The sequence below is a fragment of the Hemibagrus wyckioides genome, linkage group LG03, assembly GCF_019097595.1.
Source record: "Hemibagrus wyckioides isolate EC202008001 linkage group LG03, SWU_Hwy_1.0, whole genome shotgun sequence".
NCBI classification, from domain to species: domain Eukaryota; kingdom Metazoa; phylum Chordata; class Actinopteri; order Siluriformes; family Bagridae; genus Hemibagrus; species Hemibagrus wyckioides.
In genome coordinates, this window is record NC_080712.1 from 19023731 (window position 1) to 19051657 (window position 27927).

Genomic DNA, 27927 nt, shown 5'->3' on the forward strand with positions numbered 1-27927 from the left:
CATTTTTGCATGGGTTAGAGTAGAGAGGAGGATGTGAAGATCCTTTATTCATAGCTTCTGAACAACCTTTTGATTTGTATGCACATGGAAAGGGCTGAGCTCAATGGGAGTTTTCGGCACATAATTACTGAAATGAATGAACAACACTTACTCTTTGAATCTGAAGAAGGGGTCCACATGCAGCCACAATGGGATAAGAGAGAGAGAAAAAAAGAGGACAAGTGGTATAGTTAGATAATTAGCCCAGCAGTATTTCCTTATCAAAATATGACACAATGTATAAATTAAAAATTGGGACTTCATAGGATTTCCTTAGCACCGCTTAAGTCACAGAGTTTTAATGATAATGTGAAGCTCTTTCATGTGGTGTTAGATGAATGCACTGCTGCAGGTAGTGGAATGCACATTATTCCTCACCATTTTGTTCCTCCTGTATAGTGGTAAGAGCTCAGGAGGGAGAATAACCCACACTTATCACACATCTCTGTCTACTGCACTGCTGAGAGAGAAATGAGCTCTCCGCCAGCAAACTACCTTCTCTCCATTTACTGTTCCTTTAACCTCCCACTCCTTTCTGAAATCTCTCCCTGCTCCATATTTCTACCTACCCGTTATTTCTCCCTCCATCACATGTGGAGTCCATGCTGTTTTCTTGTCAGGACTCCAGGCTTAAAGCTTAATATTAAAATCTAGACACATACTTTATTCTTTTATTATTTATTTAACCATAATGCAATTCCCCAGAAGATTTCAAATGATTCCAAAGCCAGAGTTCTTGCATAGTTCTTGCATTCCTGCATGGAAGTTTTATAAGTATGGAATCTAAAGGTGAAAAATAAAGGATGCCAGAAAACTTAATACTTGTCAAGACTAGAGCTTATACATTGACATACATAAATACATTGACTTTATATCTTCACTACAGACATGCATTTGGCATAATTCATATTTCCGAGTTTAGTTATGTGCTCAAGATTTGAAGAATGAAATTGTACACATTGCTATTCAGACCTCAGACTTTTTTTTAAATCTTAATCAGAAACATTACTTATTCCTAAAACATTGTTCATATTATATTTGCCAACAGCAAGAACAACACAATCCGATTCCTAATTTCACATTTTCTATCTACCAACTGTCACATCTGACTAAGCACGTTCATAACCAATGTATGAATATGTGTAACTTTGCTTGAGTAAATATTAAAGTAACTTTTGAAATTAAATAGCCAACTCTGAATACAACTTTAATTAAATTCTTATTGGTGTTATGGGTAAAATAAAAGGATAGAGGATCAACATCAAAATACGATGAGCCAGGAAGAACACATAGAATAACAGAGTTAACATCATCCTTACTTTTGGGTATATTTGTGCTTTTCTTTGGATAACTTAAAATCACTCTTATCCTCCAGTCATGATTTCTAATCAGTCTCACAAACTCATAACATGTTTCTTTGTGCTCAAAACCTGCCTGCATGCACATATTAAACATGGAATCATCGATTGCTTAAATCTAATATTTGCACACCATTATATCTTTGACAGGCTTTTCACCAATCATCACTGGCTTATACGAAGCTCTTTCTTTTGTATGATGTGCCATTATAAGTTTCATACATTTCACATTATGATTCCAGTGCACAGAGGAGGAAGGACTCCTTTTCAGTTAAGGTTTCTGCCTCGTGCCATCTTGGCTCTAACATTCTCACCAGGGATCTGGACACAGATTTTCATAAACTGCTTTGTGGAAATGTCTGTGGTGAAAAATGTGTTATAGAAATAAAACTGAATTGAACCGCATTTAATTGAATCTGTGAGTGAGACCTGGGAAGCCCTGTGGACCTTCTGTAGATGTTTTTTCTTTGTCTCTGTCTCTTATTTATCTCCCTGGGGCAAGAAATTGTCGGAGGAGAGCTGCACAGACAGATGCTGTATTGTTGCAAAGTTGGCTGAAGTGTGACAAAGCAGTGTGACGAGAATAGAGAATGCATCAGATCTGTCACAAATGACTGTAATTAATCTGCTTTCACATGGTGCTGGTGGGCAGATTTTGTCTATTAGTATGTCTAATTACACATAAATACCCTGCTTCATACCTGGCACCCACTCACACCACGTTCTACCTATTTCTGTCCTTGTCCATCACCTCTATCTGTCTCTTTCCTTCTGTCTCTCTTTGTTGTTAGGTCTCGCCTTCCTCTAGTACTTTACACAAAATTTATATTACTCTTGATAATCTTGTATCTTTCAGTACAGTGATGAAGTATTTACTCAGATTCTGATGCTCAGAAGAAACAATCACTAGCAGTTATTTGATCAATGGTTGATTCACAATTCCAAAGGCAACCGTGCTGATCATCATGATAACCCTGCTTTCTGCTTTCTAGTTCCCAAAGCAATACTCACTGTTTGTAGGTGATCATGATGATGAGGATAGCGGGGATACAGCAGAGGATGATGATGATGGCGAGGGCGAGTAACGCCCCCTCTGTGTAGCCCACAGCCTGAGCAGCTTTCTTCACCGTAGCCACGATATCTGGTGAGCGGATTTCCAAAATCCTCCCACCTTCACCCAGATACGGCTGGAACTCTTTATTAATGTCTAGAATCTTACCATCCAGAAACCTGCCAAATAAAGACTGACAAGTTAACAAAACACAGGCTACAAATACAGTGCAATATTCATACAATTTCTAAAAAAAAGTGTGTATTTGTTGATAATTTATTAAGTGAATGATGTCATTTAATAACATTAGTAAATATACAAACTATGTTATGAATATTTTTGAGCAAAATGCTCAAACATTTTCATCATAGACATTCTGCAAAATGTCTACATTAAAATGAAAGCTCTCTGTAAATGCTGTGCAGTTACAAATACTGCAATCCTCAAATAAAATAATGAACATGATTTCATTATCCACTTCTTCTTCATGGTTAATTAGTTACACAGAACACTATGGTGTAATACAATGACCCTTTGATAGACAGTGGTGAAAAGTCTAATTAGCTTAAGTAACAAAAAAAAAAAACACTTCTAAATGAAATCATGTTCATCTCACCCCAATTATGGGATTCAGAGCTTATGAAAAAAAAATATATATTCGCATCCTAAAATATTGTATTTTGTTAATTTTGTGGACAGATATGTCAGTGTAAGGAAAACTGCGTACAGTTACATGCTGAAATAATCTTAATGATTACTAAAATCTCCTGCTCCTGTACATTAAAGAGACACTTTGAACTATCAGGAAAGCACAATATTATTATCATAATTTAACAGGAACCCATTTCTAGTGGGGAAAATATCACTTACAAAAAACAAAAATTATGTTTTCATGTGAAACAAACAGTAAATGTTATGTAATATATCATAATAAACTAATATGTAATAATATATATTACAATAGATTAGAAATAATGAAAAATGGAAAACAGACTTTTTTCAGGTATGACACAGCTGAATAGCTTGATTCTGATTGTTCTCAGTTGGTAGGCTGTTTTGGGTGTGTTGTGTTGCTTTCTATTCCGTATTTGTGCTGCTTACTTGAAGAGCTCTTGTCGAGATATGGCCCTGTTTGTGAGAGGGTCAATAGCATACACCTGCAGGTCTGATTTGCTGTAGTCCTCTAATGAATATCCTTCCCCATGCCGCCGTGGACCGATGGATTCCACTATCACTTTAGCTCCAGGGATTTGGTCCTGCACATAGCGCTCGAGAATCCTGCGTCCCAAAACACAATAAGAAATCAAACTCACTCAAACTATGGCCGCAATATGACACGAAAACATTCCTTTCTTTACTCAGACATAAAGCTCTTATTGGATCTACAGCAAAACCCCATGGGTAAAAAAAATATTCCATGTTAAATACAAATCTTGCTGCTGAAAATATAGTGCACAGTCATATGCCAGGGACTGTAATTTACACAATTGTATCTCATTTAGTGAAAAAAGTCAATTGAGACTGTAAAACAATAAGTACAACTGTATTGCAAAAGAAGTTATATAACTGTTTTGAGTTTTTGGAATTAGAAATTGCATCATGTACAGTAAACCAAACTGTCTACACATCAATTTCCTCACACTGCCAAGCCAGGAAATAAGGAGCAAGTGATGAGGTTTCACAAGGGACTCATTTAGAAAGAATTAGAAATGAGTCTTATGGCTCCCCTGAATATAGAGGATTCTTATATTAATGCCTGATGTCTGATTTCCCCTGAATGCCTGGTTTGTTGCAGATCCAACATAGCATTTCTATATCCATACTATCCCCAAAGTGATGAGGAATGAGTGATGTTTTAGTTGAGTTTTTCATCAGTGGAGACTGAACTGCTTCTTTGGTAACTGTTATAATGTGTTAAGGTAACTGTTATAATGTTTTGACTGTTATAATGTGTTAAGGTGCTCAGTGAGAAAACCATATTGAACAGAAATTAAAAAAAAAAAAAAACACCCAATCAGTATGAGAAACAAGTATAAACTTTCTCAGAAAACCTGGAAATAGTTGTTACAAGCACTTTGCTGGACACTGTGTTTGTGATGATGAAAATCCAGGTTTGTCATTTAGTCGTTTTCTTTGGAGCTTAAATAAAAGTGCTGGCCTCAGCCTGTAATTACACAGTCTTGGGTGTGCTTGTAGGGAATGAATTCATTGGCAAACCTGAGTCTTGTTATAATATAATGCATAAACACATTTTGTGCAGTTTTAGTGGAAGAGCAGTTCATCTGCTCCAGTCCAGTTATTGAAGTGTCACCTGACAAGTTGCTCTTTGTTCTCTTCCACCACGGTAGGCGGCACATTGGACACCACTACCTGCATGTCCAATGCATTCACCACAGACACCTGAGAAACATGAAAGAAAGAGAGAGAGAGAGAGTGAGAGAGAGAGAGAGAGAGTGAGAGAGAGAGAGAGAGAGAGAGAGTGAGAGAGTGAGAGAGAGAGTGAGAGAGAGAGTGAGAGAGAGAGTGAGAGAGAGAGAGTGAGAGAGAGAGAGAGAGAGAGAGAGTGAGAGAGAGAGAGAGAGAGAGAGAGAGAGAGTGAGAGAGAGTGAGAGAGAGAGAGTGAGAGAGAGAGTGAGAGAGAGAGAGAGAGTGAGAGAGAGAGAGAGTGAGAGAGTGAGAGAGAGAGAGTGAGAGAGTGAGAGAGAGAGAGAGAGTGAGAGAGAGAGAGTGAGAGAGAGAGAGAGAGAGAGTGAGAGAGAGAGTGAGAGAGAGAGTGAGAGAGAGAGAGAGAGTGAGAGAGTGAGAGAGAAAGTGAGAGAGAGAGAGAGAATTAAATTTTTTCACTTGCCATATTTTAGAGATCTTTCTGCCAAAAGCAGGTTTTGTGACAAGCTGCCATATGTTGCTGTAATGGCCTTAATCTTTTAGCCAAAAGAAGCACATACACCTGAGAACACTTCTGGAACAAACAACAGTTTTGCACATATAGCCATCTGCACACATTTTAACACACAAGCTCACATACAACCCCTTTGATTCTCTAAACCTTCCTTTTATTCTATTAGTGACTTATTAGCTCCATTGCTTTCATGTAAATGCACAATTCGCCGGCTGCATAAGTACCAGAACGATGCAATTAGGAGGAAAATTGATTCACTTGACAGTAAACAAATGTAAATTTATTGCTGCACTAACAAGTGTGTGGGTTTTTTTCTGTTGTTTTTATTTATTACTGTAGAAACGTACGCCCATAAAAACACACATATCTAAATGCTTATCGAAATACACACATGGGTAACAAATCAAAAGAAACAACAACGTGCAGGGTGTCCCATAAATCCAGCGTCACAGGAGAAAAACAAAACACAGCAAAACAAAAGGTGTTATTTATAGAACTTGCTCAACATTTCCACCATTTTTCTCCATACACAAATTGCTACAAGTAGAATTATTTGTGTGTAAACATATAAAATATGCATAAACCCTTTATGATGCCAGATATATGGGACACACTGGAGAATGTGTTAGTAAGGTGTTGAGCCAAGACAAGCCTCCAGAACAGGTACAGTACCAAGCACATACTGTGGATTCTACATAATTATGGAAATGTACTAAACTGAATTGAGGAACTGAACACTAGTTTTCAAAAATCTCTTGGTGTTTAGATCATGGTTGTAGATGAGGCTTTCCTAACCCTTTGATCCGAATTCTCCCACAGATTTTAGTTTCAAGTGGGCTGAGATCTAGTGATATCATTATCAGACCTTTCATTGTCACATTTGCCCTGTGGATGGAGGACTAGGACAAGACCACTCCCTTCAGGATAGAAATGTTTTATCATAGATGAGGTTAACCCTTTTTAACGGTACACTGGGGTATCATTATCCCGGTGGAATGGAAATTTTCAGTCGGTATAAACAAAGGAATTATTTTAAATGCTTATGGACAAGCAGTGGGGCAATTCAGCAAGTGGAAATCCAATGATATCTCCATTTACTTTAAAGATATTAATATTTGTGTGAAAAGGAAATACGGATGATAAACTAAAAATTCTCTGCCATGCATGTCTACTTTCATATAACAACTGCTGTTGAGTGTGAAATGACAGAAATTCGATGCTGAACACGAGCACCTCAAAGCGCAAATTCCATTTTTGGCCTCTAGTAAAAATTAAAATAACGTTGTATTGATTGTCTTCTAACAAGACAAGTGAAGGCAAAATATACCTGCAAAATATCCTGCACAGCATTACAGAGCCACCAGTTTGCCCCTTTATTTTGTCAATTATCTCAAAATAGTTGACTATAGCTTTATATTTTATTCATTTATTCAGGTTATATTTCTTTTTTATTAGTCTTTTCTCAGCTTTCCATCCTAAACAATTTTCTGTGCGAAAACATCTGGGAAAACATCTGGGACTGGTATGATTAAAGCCAAACATATTGTTGTCCTCGATGGCACTGACATGATACAATGTTCACAACTTAATCTGTTTAATCTGTACATAAGACCTTACACACACTGTAAAACTGTTCCTTTGTGTTATTTTTCTGTACTTGGAACAACTGCCAAGTAAAATTCACTGTAAGTGAAATCCTATTTGACCAATTCTTTCTGATTTTGACATACACACACTCATACTTACCACCACCTCAGCGCTGCTGCTCAGACCTTTTCCATAGTCATCGGTGGCAATGACCTCGAATTTGAAGTAAGAGCGGCGCATGTTGCGATACATGATGGCACTTTTGATGATACCAGTGTATTGCTCAATAACAAAGCTGTCCTGACCTTCTGGAGTTGGGGGGATGATCAGCCTGTACGCCATCTTACTGTAGTTCCCTGTGTCGATGTCTGTAGCCTGCCATGTAAGTAACACACACACACACACACGTTCACAAGAGCATTCAGTATCAAATCTGGAGCATGTTAGGAGATTATTCATCCCTACGAATGCATAAGAACAAGAGGTCGTTGAATGTGGAAAGTCAATAAAAACAAGAAAAAGATTCCCTATAGAATTTAAAAATGCACATTTTTCACACTGCTTTCATTCAGCAGCTCTAAAAGCCTGTGCATGTGAGAGGAACTATAGCCAAACAGTTGTTCAGAATAGAATAGAACTTAAAAACTGAGACAAAAATATACAACTTGTTCATATAAAACTGAAAACTGAGACACAAAATATTGAACTTTATATAAAATTTAAAATGAAAACTGAGACACAAAAAAAAGTCAGCATGTTACTAAAGGACAGTGATTGCAGAGCTTACACATGCATAACTGTCATAAATGTACAGAAATAATTATAAAGGCTTGCTCCAGCAGACATCAGCTGTCAAAGAGTAACTGTGGTCATTTTATGTCAAGTAGGCTTGTGTAAAATTACAATACTATGTCTATTGAGGCATTCTAATTATATTGGTATAATTATATAGGTATGTATATATATAATTATAAATATATAATTTAATTAAAACATTTACTAAACAGTACAACCAGTGATTCATTTTCTTGTGAACTATTAGGCATGCTGAAGTTTTGTTGAAATGTATTTATTGCTCTATTCTGATGTGTATTGTGACCTGAAGCAATTCCATCATCAGAGGATTTTCTGTGATTTTATTTTCATCTATATCAGCCATGTCATTTTCTGTCCTCCCCTAAGCAAATTACATGCTTAAATTACCTGCTGTATTTTTTTTAACACCTCTGCAGTCTTCTGACAATTTTAGTCCTGTCCAGATCGATTTATTTTCCTGGCAGATCCTAAATCTTGAATTGGAATAAAGTTTTTTTTTTTTTTTTAACCTGTGCTACTTGCTGCATTTGTGTACCTGAATCACTTCCTAAATCACCAAACGATGAATGCTGCTGAGGAATCTCTCAACAAACATACGTATTATGGGTTGTATAACTTCATGCCCATACAGCCTACACTGGGATTATATTAGCAGAAGAAAAAATATATAAACTCAGTAAAAGCAATGCGAAAGACAATCAGTCAAAAGAATACAGAGGTTAATTAAATAGCCTATTATATTGTCAAGTGCAAGTATAATGCCACTTTATATTCAGATATTCTAAAAACATATCGTGCAATATTTAGTTACCAAGAAATAAATGAATGAGCAGTTATATCATTGTATCTGTACCTCGAAAATGTGATGCTACTAAATATAAACATGATTTAGTCACGTGTGGCATAGGCACCTCGTTTGAGGAGGGCAGGGGAGGGCAGAGGCAGCTCAGTGGTTAAGATGCTGGACCAATGATCGGTTGTGAACTCAAATCCTACTCCCGGGCCCTTAACCCACCACTTCTCAGATGTGCAAAAAATATAAGTCCTTCTGGATAAGGGACACTAGATACTGACATGAGGGATGATTTTGTCTAACATCTAGGACTTTTACATGTTTTTTGTTCATATGTTCTGTAAAGCTGCTTTGAGTCAATGTTCATTGTTAAAAGCGCTATACAAATAAAATTAAATTGAATTGGATTGAATGTTGTCTGGATAAGGCATAAGGTTTCCATTTGTGATATTTAGCCTGTGCTAACAAATGGAGCAATTCACCGTGGATGAGCTGTGCTTCATGTTTTCTGTCGCTATGGCTACCACTCTAGAGACAGCTCTGGCCTGCTGTTTGAAGAGCTGTGCTGAACGCAGAATCCTGACCTTTCATAAGAGAATTGAAAGAGTCAGTTGGAGTGGAGATTGATGTGTCACCTGCTATGTGAAAAACTCCTCAAAGCTAAATACAGTTTTTATTTCCCATATAAATAGTCCAATATGATATCCATCATCACAAATGACATACAATACATAGCCAAAAGGAAGCCCCCTTTTACTTCCAGTTATTTCAGATGGCTTTCCTCTAGATTTTGGAGTGTGTCTGTAGTGAGAGCTGCCGGAGTATAAGTGAGGTTGGGCACTGATGTAGGACGAGAAGCCTTGGCTCACAGATCATCCCAAAAGTGTTCAGCGGTGTTGAAGTCAGGTCTCTGTGGAGGACACTCAAGTTCTTACACTCCAATATCAGCAAACCTTCTTTAATGCTCAGGTACACTGTCATGCTGGTTTGGGCCTCTTAGTTCCAGTAAAAGAAAATATTAATGCTACAGCATACAAAAATATTCTATACAACTGTATGCTGCTTATTTAGGTTTATGTTAGTCATTAGGTAGTGCTTTAGGTTTAGTTTTCATAAAACCTCTACTTAAAGTAGAGTAAATTAAGCCTGCAATGCTCACATTTATTATTGCAAATAGATATTTTAACCTGTAATATACCCTTGCATGCTTACTTTAGTCTATTTTATGTCAATTCCAAACTCCATTAACTATTCATTTATTTTAAATGAAGTTTCTGCTTAGGTGGCTTTACAAAAACTAAACCTGAAGCCCTTCCCGATGATTAACCTAAACCTAAATAAACATTTCTAAAAGCTTACACCAACAGGAGTTAGATGTCATAAGGGCTGCAGTCATCAGTTATTTTTTTCAGATTGAAATAAAACACATAGTGTGACAGTTTCACTGACTTTGTACTTTGGATGACATTTTGCAGACTGGCTTACATTACAACATCAAGAACTGACTCTGTAGCTCTTGTATTTCTGACATGACAGAGTTACACAGGGGTTACGAAGTGTCACAACAAACTCACTCTAATGTAGAACCAATATGACAGAAAATGTGAGCACAGACACTGTAATGACACAGTGAGTTATGTATGCAGCATGTTTTCATGAAAACAGCATAAACACTGATATTCTACTTACTTTACTCAAAATGTAGAGAAAGCTCAGTGACATGACAGTGATGTCAGTATTGCTAAAAATCTTAAAAGGATAAATATGATCAATTATATAAATGTACAATGTAAATGTATAAAAGTCAGTACAGTTTTTGTCAGCAAGACAGAGCGAGGGAACGATGTAACAGAATGAGAGAATCATTTTCAACTCTCATAGCTGTACTCAGTTGCTCTGGTTAGCGCATGGGATGTTGCATGGTTGCTGTGGCAGGACTGTTGATAGAGCACACCTTCCTCTTACACCACCTAGAACCTCCATGCTTCCAGTTTCAGATCATTTCATGATCATTAGTGGCTGTTAGAGACATAAAATCATTTACACCGAACAATTTGAATCTGTTTTCAATCAGTTAAATAATTATTTTGAGGTAATCAAAATGTTCTACAGTTTTTGTTATTAGCCCAGAAAAGCTAACAGACATGTGGTATGTGAGGCATTTATATAACGGCTGGTAACTGTTTGGTGGTCAGAAGGAGCGACAGTTACAGAGAAAGACAGCAGCAAAACTTTTGCGAGGGTGACATTTTGTGGGTGAGAGTAGAGGACAGGGTCTAATTGGACAGGAACAGAGTGTAGGTGTAGGTGGGTGGCACTGGAGCAGTGTTGGCAGGTGAAGCCTGTCTGTGGAGACAAAAGTTCACTATTCTAACACTCACATACCGCACGCAGCCAGCAGCTAGCAAATAGAAAAGCTTACACCAAGAAAAACACCAAAGTGGCCACAACGGGCATGTATAACTGTAGATTTGTATTGTAGAGTATACTATCCTTCTTGTACTCAGATACAAAGAATTGCAAAGTAGGATACTCACAATAACCTTCAAGACTGACGTGAATGTCTTGGTGTCCTCGGTTACACCGCCGATGTACAGCGACTCAGTGAACACCGGAGGATGATCGTTCTCATCCTGCACGTTGATAAACACCTTCGCTGTGTTCGCTGTGCATTATTTTCCATTTACGTACACACACACACACACATAAATAAACACACACAAACACAAAGCAGTGAGAGAGACTAGGTTAGAAACAGCTCTCAGTATGTGAAACTGCTGAACCTATTTGTCACGGTTAGAGTTTGAGGTGCACAGAATAAATATGTACACAAAGCCGGCTCAACCTCTACGCAAGAATAGAGCTGAGAAATATGTACTGTCAAAAACATTTTTACTTCCACTGTGCAATGCTGAAAAGTCTAATATCATGTGGCTGTGGACTAGATCCAACTGCAGGAACACGACAAACAAAATGCTATTCATTATATCAGTTAATTGGATAGAAAAATGTACAGTGTTTAAAAACTGAAAGCTGTAAGAATTAATTCAATACACATACTGCACACACACACACAAACACACGTTGCTGCATTTATGGACTACATGCAATAATATTCAGCAGAATAACTGCCCCCTGTAGGACAATGAGTTCTTGAGTAGGCTTTAAGTGCATTTTCAGTCTCGATGCAAAGCAAAAACCCAAACTGATTCAAACCATTAACACAGCATTATAAAGATCATGCTGTTATTTGTAGCAAAGTGTGCTTTAATGTGTGTAGGTGTGTGCGTGTATGTGTGTGCGCGTGTGTGTATCTGACTAATTGGCTTGTGACAGTCTTATGTGATGCTAGTCCTGTTCCGCTCTGATCCTTTTAACACACATCAATAAAGTTTTAATAAAAAGCTCTCAGCAGGCAGGAAGCAGTTTGTTTGAGCAGGGAACGCTGATAAAGCGAGGAGCAGGTGGAGAGAGGGAGATAGCCTTGCTGCTTTCCAAGCCTCAGCCTGCGATAATGCAACAGCAGTGACGTCTGAGTGAGAACGCTGCCAGGGCTGCTTCAAGTCATGTCTTAGGTCGTGACCTTTAGCACAGCACTTACTTTTGGAAGGCACGCGCAGGTTGGCCAGGACGAGGGCCAGAGAGTCGGCCTGCAGACGGAGCTCGTAGCTGGTGCGTGTCTCGTAGTCTAGCAGCTTTGCAGTGTAAATCATTCCGGTGCGGTTATCCACTCGAAACTCACCTACAAATACAAGCAGAAAATGATCGGGGGAACATTTCACCAGGGACGCAATGATTCAAAGAGACAAGATGGAACTGAAAAAAGAGTAACTGATATAAGAGTTCTGTTTAGTTTACTGGCTTACAAAAATGTACGATTATAAGGCTGGTGAAACATAAAAGTGTTCAATCTTTTATCAAGAGATTTGTGCAAGATTGCTTTCTGAAGATGTTTCCACAGCTATCAGCTGAGTCCAGAGAGCTCTGTGTGTGTGGGAGAAATGGCAAACTCTCTCTCCTCTGTTAGTCAAAGCAACACTAGCCAGTCTGAGCCATTTCTGAGCTCATGTATGTAGAAAAGTGCAGATCTTCAAAGTTTCTTACACTGCTCTATGATGTAACATAACATCAGTTAAAAAAAGACTAAATATATAAATAAATAAATGCAGCAGTTAGCTTCACATGACTCAGGGGAAGCATGTGTTAGTTGTTAGTTAGAGGACAGTTGTCACCCTGTCCTCTTGGGAGCTGTTGTATATTAGGGGACAGCTAGATAGTTGGTGGGAAATGGCAAAATGACCAAACAGATAAAAATACAGTATGGTTCAAATACAATGCTTAATTCTATCTATATATTCTGCAAAGCCAGCATTCAGCTACTGATAAAATGAACAGAGCAACAGCAAAGATGATGACTTACAGCCTGGGTCAGTTAAAGAGTGCTGAGTACACTCCCTAAGGGAAATGAGCAAGGGCATACAGCTACAGCAACCAGAGCTTATAAATGACTCAGGAAAGCGTGTGTCAGAAAAGGGTGAGGCAGAGGTCTCCAAGTGAAGCATAAGGGTTTAAAGAAATACTGCAGTATTTTTCAACCTAATCTCTATCCTATGCTTGTGGAATGTATGTGCAATAACCACAGACAATCATTTTGACATTTTCCCCTTGACTTTAGGGTTTAGGGTTTAAAAAACCCTAAAAACATGAAGTCTAAGAGCAGTAACTGACTTCAGTCAATAAGCATCAAGAAATGTCAGTGGGAGAATATGTAAGTGAGTTCAAAACTACAACCAGTACATTGACCAAAGTTGTACTTATACAGTTAAATTTATCCTTTAGTAATGGAAGTAATGTTCTACTTAAGCTCCTGTGGTATTTATGCAGGAGGTAACGCATAACCACAGATTCCTCCATTTGAAAAAGTACACCCAACTTGAGAGAATGTATTACACATATTTAGAGGTTCATTTCCCAATAACTCTGACTACGTTAAACCCTGATAAATGCTTTCTACAAACTGTTTCATCATTTCAACTTTTGTTTGAGTAGAGAGAAATGTGTCAGAACAGCTTGTCATTGATAATCAGACATATGTTACTGATGCTGCAGATCTGAGAAGAAAGTTAGATCACTGTTAATTATCCACCCCCTTTTAACAAACAAAGAAAACAAATATGCAGATGAGAGAGCTGTCTGATATGCTATTATACTGTTCTCAGGCCACTTACCCCCCTCATTGCCTCCTACGATGGAGTAGAAGACGGTGGTGTTTGCAGCTGCTGCGAGAACCATACCTACAGCCTGGCCGATTGGAGCGTTCTCACTCACTGGGCTGAACCTGAGCACAACAAAATGACACAAATCAATGGTTCGACGTGCCCCACTAAAATCTCTCATTCACTTGACTTTCCTTCTCCATTAGGCCTCACATGCTAAAAGCACACTGTGATTTTTCTTCAGTAGAATACGGTTCCAGGACAAATCAAAGCTGCCAGACTGAAATATAATGTAGGATCAGATAACGATCACTGCACTTATACCAGAGCAGTTAATCTTCAATGAGAGCTCTTACACTCCTACACAATAACAGCACCTCAAAACTAAGATGAAAGGGCAGATTAGTGCTTTCAGAGTCTCATTTACTGACACTGAGGTGAATTCGAGATAATAAAAAAAGAGATGGATATAAAAGCGATCCCATTTTCCAGTTTATAGGAACAGCCTGGGGAGGTCGAGCTTTAAAAGAAAGTTGCACTTAGAAGCTCAAAGATCTTAAATGAAAGTTTAAAGCTTTGCCCTGAGTTGAAATAAAACATTATTGTTACTGCTCTTAGTCAAGATAGTTTCGTTTATAAAGTACACACTGTAAAACGCTGACTGTGAAACTTAGTCATTTACAGTAATAAGCAACTTATTACATATTTACAGTAGGAAATACATTATTAATACTAATACATATAGTACTGTAATATTTTGGTAACACTGTTTACAATAACAGTTCAAGAATAATCATAGACTAATATTTTAATTAATTACAAAAACAAAATTATATATATATATATATATACATACTGATCAGGCATAACATTTTGACCACCTGCCTAATATTGTGTTGGTCCCACTTTTGTTGCCAAAACAGCCCTGGCCCGTTGAGGCATGGACTCCACTAGATCCCTGAAGGTTTGTTGTGTTATCTGGCACCAAGATGTTAGCAGTAGATCCTTTGTGCATCGATAACACATACAGAAAAGAGCTGAAGGTTAAGGATCATGCTCAAGGACCCAACCATGGCAGCTAGAATTTGAAAAGATCATCCAAATAAGTGAAGGCACTGGGTTATGTGATATATTTCATACTATGTATTGGTTTTTACCAGTTGTATTTTACTGTAAATGAATTAAATTTTCAGTCAGTGTGTGCTTTATAAATGAACCTGACTCAGAGCAGTAATAATTGTGCTTACAAACTGAGTTTCTTTTTTCTTCAATTAACAACCATTGAGCTTCCAAGTGCAACTTTCTTTTAAAGCTCAACTTCCCCATGCTGTTCCTATAAAACTGGAAAATGGGCTTGCATTTATCCCCATTGTATTTTTTATAGCCATGTTGCCAGTAAATGACTGAAAAAAGTTCTGTCAATTATTTACTGCATGTTTACCCAAAAATATTAACAGGACAGTACAGTGGGAAGAAGAATTCATTCAGGCTGGATAAAAAAATATTCTAATTTATTCACATAACTAAAGTGGCAGCTTCTCATCATAACGTGTGTTATAATGGAAGTTAAGAAAATGCTCTTGAGCTTGTGTAGTTTCAGGACTGGCAGAAATATGCAATTGGGTACATCCAGAATTGTGGGAATAGTGGGTGGACCGCAGCCGCATTGCATTCCTATGCAGTCTGATAACAAAAAAAAAAAGAAGAAGAAGAAGAAAAAGCAGTAGTGATTACGGGCAGGATAAACCTGCTGCAGACTCCAGCCCTGACCCGCTGTGCTGGAAGGCCGATGAAGTGTTCTTTCCATTATCACTGAGACAATAGGAGGCTGCCGCAGCTCAACACTTCCGCTGTCAGCAGCAAGTCAAAAGCTTTCCCATTAACAACCCAAAGCCGATAAGCCTCCCATCAGTTCCCATGGAAATTACCCATGCCATAAATAGCCCACATGTTGGTGGAGGGGCGAGAAAGGCAGGCGAGGAGAAGGAAGCTGTAAGACTGCTCTGAGCTGCTTCACACTGTGCTTTCCTAGTTCCTTTCAGCTGAGACACTCGGGGGGTAAAAAAAAAAAAAAGGTGAGTGAAATAGTGAGCGACTTCATCTTTGGTGTCTCTTAGTTTGACACTAGCAATAAACAGAAAAGAAATGGAGACAGGGTGAAATGGGGGGAAAAAAACATAGTGAGAGACTTCATCATAAAACATCTTCATCACTGTGTAGCATATTAAAGGATGACGTTAACGATGTCAGTGCCTTCATTTTCTTGCTTGTGTGCTGAAGCCACAGAGCTCATTAAACACAAAAGAAAAATATTCAAACCTTAACTAAAATTCTGCCTTAAAGATCAATGGAGCACATGCTAGCTGAGTGTATAGATAAATTATTTACCATTAAATATACTTGAAGCTGTTTGGAAGAGGAAAAGATAACGTAAAAATTAGCCCAAATGCTATAAGCACATTTGCATATTTCTCATCAAAAGCCATCAGGGCTGCATTATGATGTACAGAGGGATAATAAACATTTAAACATTCATGTGCGCATATTAGTATCAGCATTTTAATCACTACAAATGAAAGAGTAGAGGTGATGCCTTGCAGGGAATTTTTAATTCAGACATTACTCAGAGGATTTTTTTCCCCAGTGTTTGAAATGTTTTCATCTCACAAATGAGGCTAATTAAAAAGATACCCGAGCAGAATAATCTATGATAGAATACTGAAAGGCACTTATTGAACCAATTGCTCTTGCTGATCTGTTTGAATAAAAGAATTGAGTCTAAATGAAATTAGATAGTATAATATGACTAAAGGTGCTAAAGACAAGAAAACAGTGAATTCTATTTGTGCCAGTGAATTTCTTCAGGAACTCCTTTCCAAACAGTAACATTTGCTTGAAGAGTATTGAGATGAACTCATAATTACCTTCTAGCAAACACAAACAACCACAAAAACAACAAAGCATTCTGGGATTTGAATGGGAAGAACAGAAGAAATAAAATCTGCATACACCCTACCCTGCAACATATAACCATCACACATGCAAGAACAGCAGCGGAGCAACAAAGATGTCAACAACACAGTGGTTCAGTGCAAAGTGAAAAAATTTGACCAGAACTGGCAGAAAAAAAAACGTTCTGCAGCGTTTGAGTGTGTGTGTGTGTGTGTGTTTGTGTGTGTGTGTGTTCTCTGTGTGCGCATATGTAAATTTATGGGTGTTCATGTGTGTTTGTCTTAGGGCATATCCTTGTGTGTGCGTGTGTGTGCGTGCGTGCATGTGTTCATGTGTGTGTGTGTGTGTGTGTGCGCGTGCATCCAAGTGACTAATTTAAAGTCTTGCCAGTAAAGCAGTCTGCAAATATTCATAATTATATTCATCACTCCACAGAAAAAAAGCTGATGTATAAAAGAAGGAGGAGCAGCACTGTGCTATTCTTATCTGAAATGATTAAACATATAGAAACACGCTTGGCATTAAACATAGGTGCCACAGTATGCTGTGTGTTGTGTATATGAAAAATAGCTGATATGTAGGAAAAAAATCCAAGAAACTACTGATGTCTAAAGAGCGATCCTCTTACATGGTGAAGCAGCTCATTTAAATCAGAATATTCTCCTTAGTAAATAATTGAATATATTGAAAAATGTAAAACTGTAAGCTGTGCTAAAAGCCATGACATTGGATTATCATTAACCTTTTACATTTCTAGTTTGAAGAAAAAAACACAAAATGAAAAAGATTCACAGAACAAAAACAAACAAGTAGTTTGTTTGCAGCACAAACAAACTGCTACAGCTTTCTACATTTATAGAGAAGCAAATCCAGCTCCATGATCACTCTGAATTTTCTCATCTTTACTAGTTGAGTCTAATTTCTACCTTCATTCTGTTGGCTTTGTGCTTCTTCATTTAACATTTACAGCACAAATACACAGAGCAACTAGAGTGCACTTCTGCTTGTGCAGAGAAGAAAATGACTTGTTATATTATTAAATTAGCTGCTAATTCATTGCTGTTATATAACTACGCAAGGATTTTATACCACTGTTTAACTTCTCATCTAATAAAAGGAAAGAAGTTCGTATTAAACGAGAACTGAATTCTTCAAAGAACAAATGTCATTTAGAATAACCACTGCTATTACAATTCTAACATTATGCATAAAAAAAATGTAATGTCACTGCAAAAGTACAAATTAATCTCTGTTGCAGTAACTTAAGGACTGTTACGTTTTTTTGGATTGAGTAGTTCAGATGTAGGTCAGTTGATTGGATGACTGGTTATTGTTTTAAAAGCTTTTTCCCCTTTTAGCCACACACAGACATAAATAAAATGATATTTGACAGCCTCAGGCAACCGAAAAAAAAGACTTTAACTAGTGCAATGTCTTACTTCAGCTTTTCAAATTTCAGCTGCATTTCCCACAGCCCTCCCTGGATTGGATACTAACAGTGTGATTTTTTTTTTCAGTCATCCAGGTCATGCTAAATGTCTCAGAGTATTATGTCTTGGCAGCTGACCACTCATCCATGGGGATGAATTGTTCTTTAAACAGTGTGTGGGATTCAGAACAGTGGCATCATGAAACAGCATTAAAACTGCAGCATAAACAAGCCAGGGCTGTTCTGTTCAGAATCAGGTCCTCCAGTTTGATGACTTCATTTACTCCTTTTTCAGAACACTTGTTTTACAGACTCTGTCATATCAGATACATATGTCATACAGATGTCATGACAGTCATGTCAACATTGGTCAATCATTTCATGACTGAGCAAAGTTCACTCATCAAGGCTGAATATCACAGGCAGCATGACTGGTCAATAGGGGCAGAGCCACAATATATATAGTATAATCAGCCATTTGATTAATGTTCATCTTCATATGTTCCCATTTAGAGACATTAACCAATGTTTTTTTTGATTTGGTCATGCTCACTGCCCCATTTAGATTCCACAGCATTATTTTTGCAGTTAGAGGTCAAAAATGGAAAATCAATAGAGATCCTTAGGGGCATAAATTTCACTGTGCCATACACACTCTGTAAACATTTTCAGCAGATAGGACAGTTATGGACAACACTGTCAGATGTGGCTACACCACAGCTGCCAAGATATTGTTTTATAGTAAATAAACTATATCATAAGCATAAGTACATACAGTGGAGTGACATGTTTTTCTCACATCTCTGGGGTTTCAGGTTTGATTTCTGCTTTCACCCTGTGTATGTGGAGTTCACATGTTCTCCCCATGCATTGGAAGTTTACTCTGGGTGCTTCAGTTTTCTCCCCCAGCACAAAGACATGTGACTGACTGCCAAGTGTGTTAATGGGGATGTGCGTGTGCCTGATTGCACCTTGTGATAGGTTGGCACCCAGTCCAGGGTGGCCCCTGCCTATTGCACTGATAAACTCCAAGCTCCCTGTGACACTGTGAAGGATAAGCTGTACAGAATATGATGAACGGATGGATAGTAAAATGCGTCTAAATGTGTCTTCTTTTTCCCCTTGCCCAATCTTTTTGGTCTATGTAACAGCAGGTTTGTGGTCAAGAGGAGGTAATGCGTAATGATTCTCAGATGTGTCTTATTAGCACCAGCCTACTTATGCCTTTCTTTGTGCTTTCAATGTGAGAGAAAATGAGCATGAGAGAGTGGAGTAGCTAAGTGGAGCTTACACACACACACACACACACACAGAGCATGATCTTGACCTTGAATGAAACAAAAGCCGTGAGCTAACGACAGCCTCTTCTGGGTTGCATTTCCAATAGTTTGTTTTTTTTTGTTGAGTTTCTGAATGTGTGCTGAAAAGCACTGCTGAAAAAAAGTCGGGAGTCGGGAGCTCTGCTGAAATTCCACATGATTCACATCGCATCAATACACACCAGGTATCTATATACATATTTCTGGTATTTTGTGTGGTTTCTGACATGAAATTGGGCTGAAGGTTTTGCTAAAACCTGGCAACCCTGGTTAATGATATCAGCTCGTCTGTGTGCACGAACACAGTTAAAAAGCAGTACATATAATACCAGTCAAAGACAGCTGCTAGACTTTATGTTACATGACTGTTGTCAGCTTTTCACTGCCTATTACTGAGTTGCTTTAAACATTCATTAGATAGTCGTCTCGACATCTGTGATAGCCGCTCAACATAATTTAGTTTGAGAAAATGTTATTAATGTCATCTTGCCACCAACAAAATCTATGGTCACAAACTGCTGCTGATTGCAGGGATTTCAAAATGGAAGTACTCAGGTGTGAAAAACAGTATATAAGCTGTCTGTATGAGTGTGTCTATCTGCTTATCCATCTGCTGGTTTTGTCTGTGGTACTTTAGAAAGCAGACAATACAATTAGTGCAGCTGTGTTGTGTATAGCTTGCCTATAATACACAGCGGGGAAAAAAAACTGATATCTGATATTATTCAGATCTGGAGAACAACTTGACCTTTCCTCAATCAGACAGCACCTAGGAGAGCTTATGTGAGTGTGAATCGGTCTCTCTGTACAATGTGTGCTGTTATTATCTACAGAAGCACATAATTACACAGAGTAGGTTAATAATCTCTATGGAGAAACATTTCAACGCCTCTATATCCTATACTGCTTTTCCTCTCTAGGTTTCTCTGTTTCGTTCAACACCAATCTTCTGAATGTGTACTCCTCTCAAGAGCCTGAATTATACTGAATCAGAATTAAACCCATGCCCAAGCCTTAGGACATGAGAGCAAAACACAATCATCTCCGCTGTGGCTGCATTCCAAATCCCCAAATCCTTCCCTGCTCTAAAACCCAGAAAAAAAGTGTAAATAATTTATTAGACTTCATATAGAACACACTGCTGTCAACTCAGTGTAGGAGTTTATGACTATATTTTTAATAATGTTATTATATTATTAATATTATGACAAAATATTCATTCTATGGCTTCCTGTCAGGATAACCAGGCTTGATGTGGGAGGCAGGTGTGTGGACACATCAGACCTCTATGTCCTCCATGTCGTCCAAAAATACATATAGCTTTTGTTCTTTTTTTCCAATAATATCTGGATATGGATTAAAATATGATCCATATAAAATATTGATTTATTTGTTGTGCATTACTAAAGACATGTCTAATCAGATTTTAGAATGTAGTTTTGAAATATAAATGTAAATGCATTAAAACTCCTAAAAAATCCTTGTGAACCACTTCTTTGTTAGAAGAACAAGTCTGCAGAGTGTATCAGAATTATTTCCCTGTTGAATCTGGACTTTACTTTGTCCGTAAGTAGATCTCACAGTTCTGCAGATGCCAGTGTGGAGTTGATCAAGCTGCGCACATAATCATGGCAACCTTGACAAAAGTACACACACACACAAACACACACAAATACAGAGACAGAAAGCAATTTGCCAGTTGGCTAGCACACAGTCAGTAAGCACTGGCTTACACACAAAATCAGTCACATGCCTACTTTCTGTCCTCTTACTACACAGTACATAAAAATACAGTCATCTATAACCCTACAGAAATGGTTTTCATCTTGGCTTTTTAGGCTAAAAATCTATACATTATGGCAGGGGGGTGTCCAATCTTATACACAAAGGGCCGGAGTGGGTGCAGGTTTTCATTCCACCTGTTTCATCAGTTGATCTTGGCTTTCAGTAGACTCAAGCATGTCTTCTGCTTGGTTGGAATGAAAACCTGCGCCCATGCCAGCCGTTTTAGAATAAGATTGGACACCCCTGCATTATGATCTACACTGTACACCGGTTGCATTCTCATTATTTGCAATGAGCACAACACTTACAAGTTTAGCAACACTACTTCAAAACACTAATGATGGCTTGTGGTGGTGTGCTAGTTGTATGTGACAACACTCTGCACAGGCACTGGTTGCTGACAGGTCCAACCCTCAAGGCTGATGACAAGTGGGAAGAAGGTGTTACGAGTAAACACACACTCAGCTGGCACTGCTGTAGCGCTGAGAATAGAGAGAACTGTATTCAGATAACTCCAAGGGTGTCAGAAGCACAAGCCATAATAATAATAATAATAATAATAATAATAATAATAATAATAATATGAACATACTATTTAATTTATCTTGCTTTCACATTCCACAGTGATGCAAATAAACCAGCATTTATAAACGCCTGTTTTTCAATGAATTATATACTTTTGCAAAATAAATTGCTTTTACCCCTAAACATATTTATTTAACTGCCAATTTAAAATCCATTAATAACATAAACCATATATTTGCAGTGAAAGACATATGCCATGCCAGTTACTCTTAGATACAACAAATAAAGCATAGAGATGTCATCTTTTCCCATGTTTTTTTTTTTTGTGACTACAAGTAGTAAACGCAGCACCTCACATTCCTTTGGCTAGCCCTTTAGATGAAGAAAGGCCTTTATAACACATTTATAAGCATTGCGTAAATGTTTTATGAAGCTACGGCTGAAGTCAAATCTTGACATTACAGGGTTTACGCGACTGTCTTTTTGTCTTTACATTAACGTTTAAAGTGAGAACAAACCTCAGTATCAAGGTTTATTTTAGGTTCCTTATAGTTTTAAAGCATTAAAAAGATTCATGTGGGCTTTATAAACATGTAGAATTTATAGGAATGGTATTTCATAGATTTAGATTCGTGAGTACATCTCCATTCTCCTAAAATATTATATATTCTCCATTTCCATGCTATAAGAATCAGACATTAAACACACCGACAACAAAACATAATGGTAATTGTGGGTTCTTCTCACTTTCATGTAAAAAACAATACAGTACTGCTATGTGTTTTATGTGTTTGTGTGTGGGCTTCTGTAAAGTTTAACTCTCACAGTCATTAAACTACCTATTGCTAGATGATGCACAATTGGCAGGTCTGGTACTTATAGTTTTGTTTTCTGAACTGAAGTCTGATGAATAGAAATGTACATAATCAATGTTAATATTTACTAAACTGGATTAAAGAAACAGGACAGGACTTTTGCCCTTCATTTGCGCTTGCAGGGAGTCTGGGGAAGATGTAATGTAAACACAGTTTTGAATCAGCATGGGATTGAATATCCCCCTGTGGCACATTTCAAATGTCACACGTGTTGCACCATTTCACCTACCTCAGCGCAAGTGAATTTCTGGCTACATAGCAAAAGCACAAAATGAGGAAAAATATGTTTACACTCAACCAAGTAAGTAATACTCTGGCATCATGCCACCATAAGGTATAGTTGTAAATACATTAAAATAAAACTAATCCGTTTCAGCCACCTGTCTATGACTGTAATACATATAAACTACAGACAGACAGATGAGATATAAGTTTACTCATGTACTTCATTTTTAAGTGTGCACAGGATTTAGGTTAGTGTTGAGTTGGCTACTTAACTTTATCTCTGTGGATCTTATTATATTTCAGTCATCACGTTGTTGAAAGCTCTAGATGGTCAATTCTATCTTTTATTTCTAATGTATTTTATATATCAATAAACAACATATGTAGACCAACATCTGTCCCTTTTCTGTTCTTTAGTTTTTCCCAACATCTCTCTCTCTCTCTCTCTCTCTCCCACTGTCCGTCACTGTCTGTCTCTCTCTATCAAGCTACTCTAGTGATCCAGATACCAGTGATCCTGTCCACTTCTGCTCTCTGGACCTCCCTGATCAATCATGATGCCCTACTTCTTGTTGGAGTCTCATCACTTGGAGTCTGCTGGCTGCTGCTGATGATTTCGCCACAAGGACAACCTGGAGATACATGGGATTGCTGTGGGTGGTACCACTTAGAAACCATGGAGATGGCTTTGGGCTGGAATTGATACAAACAGTTTGTACTCAAGGCTCTATCAGTGAATAGTTGATAAATTCAGCAATATAAACTTTCATGTTATAACTAGAATGAATTTTCTGGTTATGCAAATGACATCTGTCATCTCTGGCGTGTTCATTAGGAATAAATTTCAAATTTATGATTTATATTTCTGTAAAGCTGCTTTGTGACAATGTTCACTGTTAAAAGTGCTATACAAATAAAATTGAATTGAACTGAATATTTATACTGCAGGAAAACAGGGCATACAAAACAAATTCCTGTGAAAAAACAAGATTTAATTATGACAATTTGTTTGCATTCATTACAATATTTCTATGGGTGTCAATAATTTTTGGCAAATGTGCAAAAACAAACCAAGGGCCATTTAACATTCACAGTATTTACCTCATAGAGTGCATAGCAAACAGCAAGAGTATTAAAGCTGCAATTAATTTGTTTGCTTTACTCAGTGCTCCTTATGCTGATTACTCACTGCACAGGACCAAGCAACCTAATCTATAAAATAATTGCTCATTGTGAATTTAAATTCTCCATTTCTACATGATTAATTATCCTATTATTGATGATGAATCCAGGGAGGAAGCCTACTTACATATGTGTGCAAGAGCCTGGATGCTGGTAAGTGTGTTATGTTAATGGCATCATGTTCTGCGGCCTGAGTGAAGAGAACAGCTGTGTTTAGGTGACTGTTTTAGGATTCCCAATTTCACCAATGTTCACGCCTAAAAGCAAAGTATTGATATCATCACCATTCATATGTAGCATGCTGTACAGTGCATTAGTGAGAGGTTTGCCCTTTAATTTACTATCACTATGGAAACTGTGGTTATGTGCGAACATTATTATATTGAATGGAGGAGCAGTAGGAGTAATATGTGGGAGGAAGGAAAGCATGATCCACAGAAAGAAACGTCCCTATTAAAGTCTGAACTTTACTTGTACATGTTATAAGTGCGGTGTGGGATTTATTAGGGTGAGTCCTGGGATTGTAGTCAGCTTCCATAGTAGGGATGTAACTAAATATGATTACATTGTTTGGATTTAACAGATAGTGTATCCTAAATGGATACAAATACAGATGTGAATAGGAGCCGCACTGTTACACTTATTATTATTATTATTATTATTTTAAAGTGTGCAAAAATGGTTCCCAGGGCATCTGGTTGATACTATGAACAACAAAAAACAAAACATAAAAAGACGCACCACACAGTCATTAAGGATTGATGAATATGGAGGGCAAGTACAAACAAAAATTATAACCCTGCAAGCGTGATTAAAATCCAATCACACATCTCTGGAGTGATATGAGGCTGATGAGCTATTTGAGTCCAGGCTAACAGTGGTGGCATTTCTTCCGCAGTGCTTTCCGGTGTTTCTGGGGACATACTTGTAAGGTTCATGCTTAATTTTAAAAAAGGTAGAGGCCTTAGTCTGGTTATTCAGAGCATTAAACAGATACAGATTGTGTTAGTCCACAGTGAAACTCAGAACACAGGACAAATCTATAATCAGCAAATGGCGAGGAGGGAAAGGTCAAAACCAAGAAGTACAATAAAAACAGGATTAAGCAAGACTTTGGGTATGTCTCAATCAGCTCCCTAGCTCCCTAAGTTATGAATCAGTATACTTTGTACACAAGTTTGGGAACTGTGGCTCAATACACACTGGGACACTGATGACTCATTGCAACTGATTGATGCAACTGATGTCTATATATATATATATATATATATATATATATATATAATTTATAGCATATAAACTTATAAACAAGCTACTTATGAATTGACTGAGAGGTTTTTTTTTGTTGTTGTTGCTTTTTTAGGCTTCAGAAAACATGACACCATTTACAGAAAGGGAACATAGTGAAACTCAATGCTCCCTGTTTTTGTGTGGTGCATTGTGGGATATTTAGAGAGTGAACATTCCAGAGTACAGGAAGGATTTTGCGATTGAGAGAGAGACAAACTTAAAATGGCGTTAAAATGGCAATTATCTTATTACTGCCTGGACTACTGAACTATGTCGCCGATAGAGATGCACACTTTATTTGAACACTTTGACCAGCAGACAGGTAAATGTGTGCTATTAATTATCTCCATGTTAGACAAGCCAAGTAGCCGTCTACCCAGTAAATATCACTTAAAAGGAGTTAGAAGCACATTAGCACACTTGACTCCACAGACTACCAAACTGATGAGGGTATATATTTTAATTAATTTTATTAACTGACTAAATTAATTGAAGTGAATGAATCATGTCCAACTATTGAAGTCCCTTCTATTAGAAAATTCATGAACAGTCAGGCATGGTCAGCAGCAGTCTAATATGTTATATGTCATTTGTTCTGTAATGCATTACATTTATTATCAGCTTAATGATAGCTATTAATGTTATTAAGGATTTCCTCAGTTAGCTGTTAGAAGAGGTTGACTTCATAAAGTGGAAATGTTATAGCTGGATATTTCCACAGAACACTTCAAAAAGAGCACATTTCTGGTCTTCACACTTGATTATTTTCTAATCAGGCACTACTTTACAGCATTGCAAAAAAAAGAAAAAAAAGAAAAAAGTAAATCAATTAACAACTGCGCTTATGAAGAAAATCTTGTTATGATAACATTATATCTTGAAGGTAATTATGTGTGTCAAGGACTCTCTGTGGATATAAGATGGTAGGACACATTATTAATCACTGATGAGAGCTATTACCAGGGCAGGCACCAGAGGCCATAGAGCTAATCCAAATCACTGATATCCCATGACCTCTGTTCACCTTAACACAATCCATACTGCAAGCTCCACCATTCATATTCTCTAAAATGCTGACCTATCACTGAGCCCGTACAAGCCCCCGCAAGCCAAATATCAAAAACGTGCTAAAGGGGGAAAAAAGAAGTCTCAGAAGCTGCAGATTCGGCCCTGCAGACTGCTGTAGAAACACTAGATTGCTTCCGCATGCCCAGCAGCAGCTGCTCTCAAGCTCTCAGCACTTTTAGTTGCATATTCATGCAGAATTCTCATTAAGCACACCGGGATTTAGAGTGTGCCTCTGAAAACAAACAGTGAATTATTCGTAAGAAAATCTGAAATAGCCTCTGCAGTAACAGGACATAAACAAAGGTCTAGGTTCTAGGTTCCTTGTATATATTTTTGTTCTGTTCAGTCTTAAAAATGCATGACATTCCAAGAATGCAATTTTTCAGCAATATCTACACAGCAGAGACATATGAAGAGTTATAGGAGTTTAAATTAAGTTTGCCTCGTCCACATGTAAGCTCATTCATTCTGAATTTGTTGAACTATAGATCAGTGAATTATGATGTTGTAAAACACTGTATCATACTACACTGGAGAAGTAGTGCCATAAAATGCAGGTAAGCACAAATTAAATGTACATTCAGTCTCAATTACGCAGCTTTTAGGTTGCAGCACCAAATATTTGTATCATGTGGGACAATGAGGCAGGATGCAAGTGTGGTGTGTGTTTTATTAGGGCAAATCCTGGAATCATAGTCAGGGTACATATTAGGGATATACCCACAAAATGAGTAGATTTTTTGGGTTGAACAGATTGAACAGTGTGTTCTAAATGGATATCAAATACAGATATGAATACTATGAGGTGCACTATTGCACTTGTTTTTATTATTTCTTCTTTTTCCTCTACGTATTATTATTATTACGAGTTTTGCCGAAAAGGGTTGCAAAGCATCTGACTAGAGCTACTACAGACAACAAAAAGGGTCACACAGTAGATTCATAAAGCTATTCTTTGGGGAAAAAGAACCAAATTAATCAGAATAATAAAATAACTAAATGAATTAGAAAATTTGGAGGGGAAGTACAAACAAAAATAATAACTCTGCAAGAGTGATTAAAATCCACTCACACATCTCTGGAGTGATATAAAGTTGATGAACTGTGAGAGCCAGAATTCACAGACCAGGCTGACAGTGCTGGCATTTCTGCCTCAGTGATTTCCAGTGTTTCTGGAGGCATACTTGCAGAGTTCATATTTAATAAAAAGAGTGTTTAGGCCATAGTCCTGATATTTAGAGCACTAAAAAGAAAAAAGACCACTTCTGCTCTGGACCTGCCTGATTCATCCTGATGACATACTCCTGGAGTCTCATCATATGTAGTCTGCTTGCTGCTGCTGAGGATTTTCCCATGTGGACAATCTGTAGATACATGGGATTGCTGTGGATGGTACCACTTAGAAACCATGGCACTTTGGACTGCGATTGAATCAGTTTTGCATTCAAGACTCCAACAGTGAACAACTGATAATTTCAACAAGATAGACTTCCTGTTATAACTAAAATGAATTTCCTG

The 27927-nt window shown here is 37.6% G+C and overlaps 1 protein-coding gene across 1 annotated transcript in view; it reads right to left on the bottom strand.

The window, feature by feature from the left end:
- The window catches only part of pcdh15a (protocadherin-related 15a), a 197263-nt gene that overhangs the window by 17248 nt on the left and 152088 nt on the right, over positions 1-27927 (bottom strand). Inside the window, exons 25-32 of the mRNA XM_058386243.1 lie at positions 13772-13881; positions 12145-12285; positions 11081-11208; positions 7094-7309; positions 4760-4848; positions 3550-3726; positions 2409-2627; positions 152-160 (exon numbers count right to left, since the gene is read on the bottom strand). Coding sequence (XP_058242226.1) covers positions 152-160; positions 2409-2627; positions 3550-3726; positions 4760-4848; positions 7094-7309; positions 11081-11208; positions 12145-12285; positions 13772-13881 — 1089 coding nt within the window. The remainder of the gene's footprint in view (positions 1-151; positions 161-2408; positions 2628-3549; positions 3727-4759; positions 4849-7093; positions 7310-11080; positions 11209-12144; positions 12286-13771; positions 13882-27927) is intronic.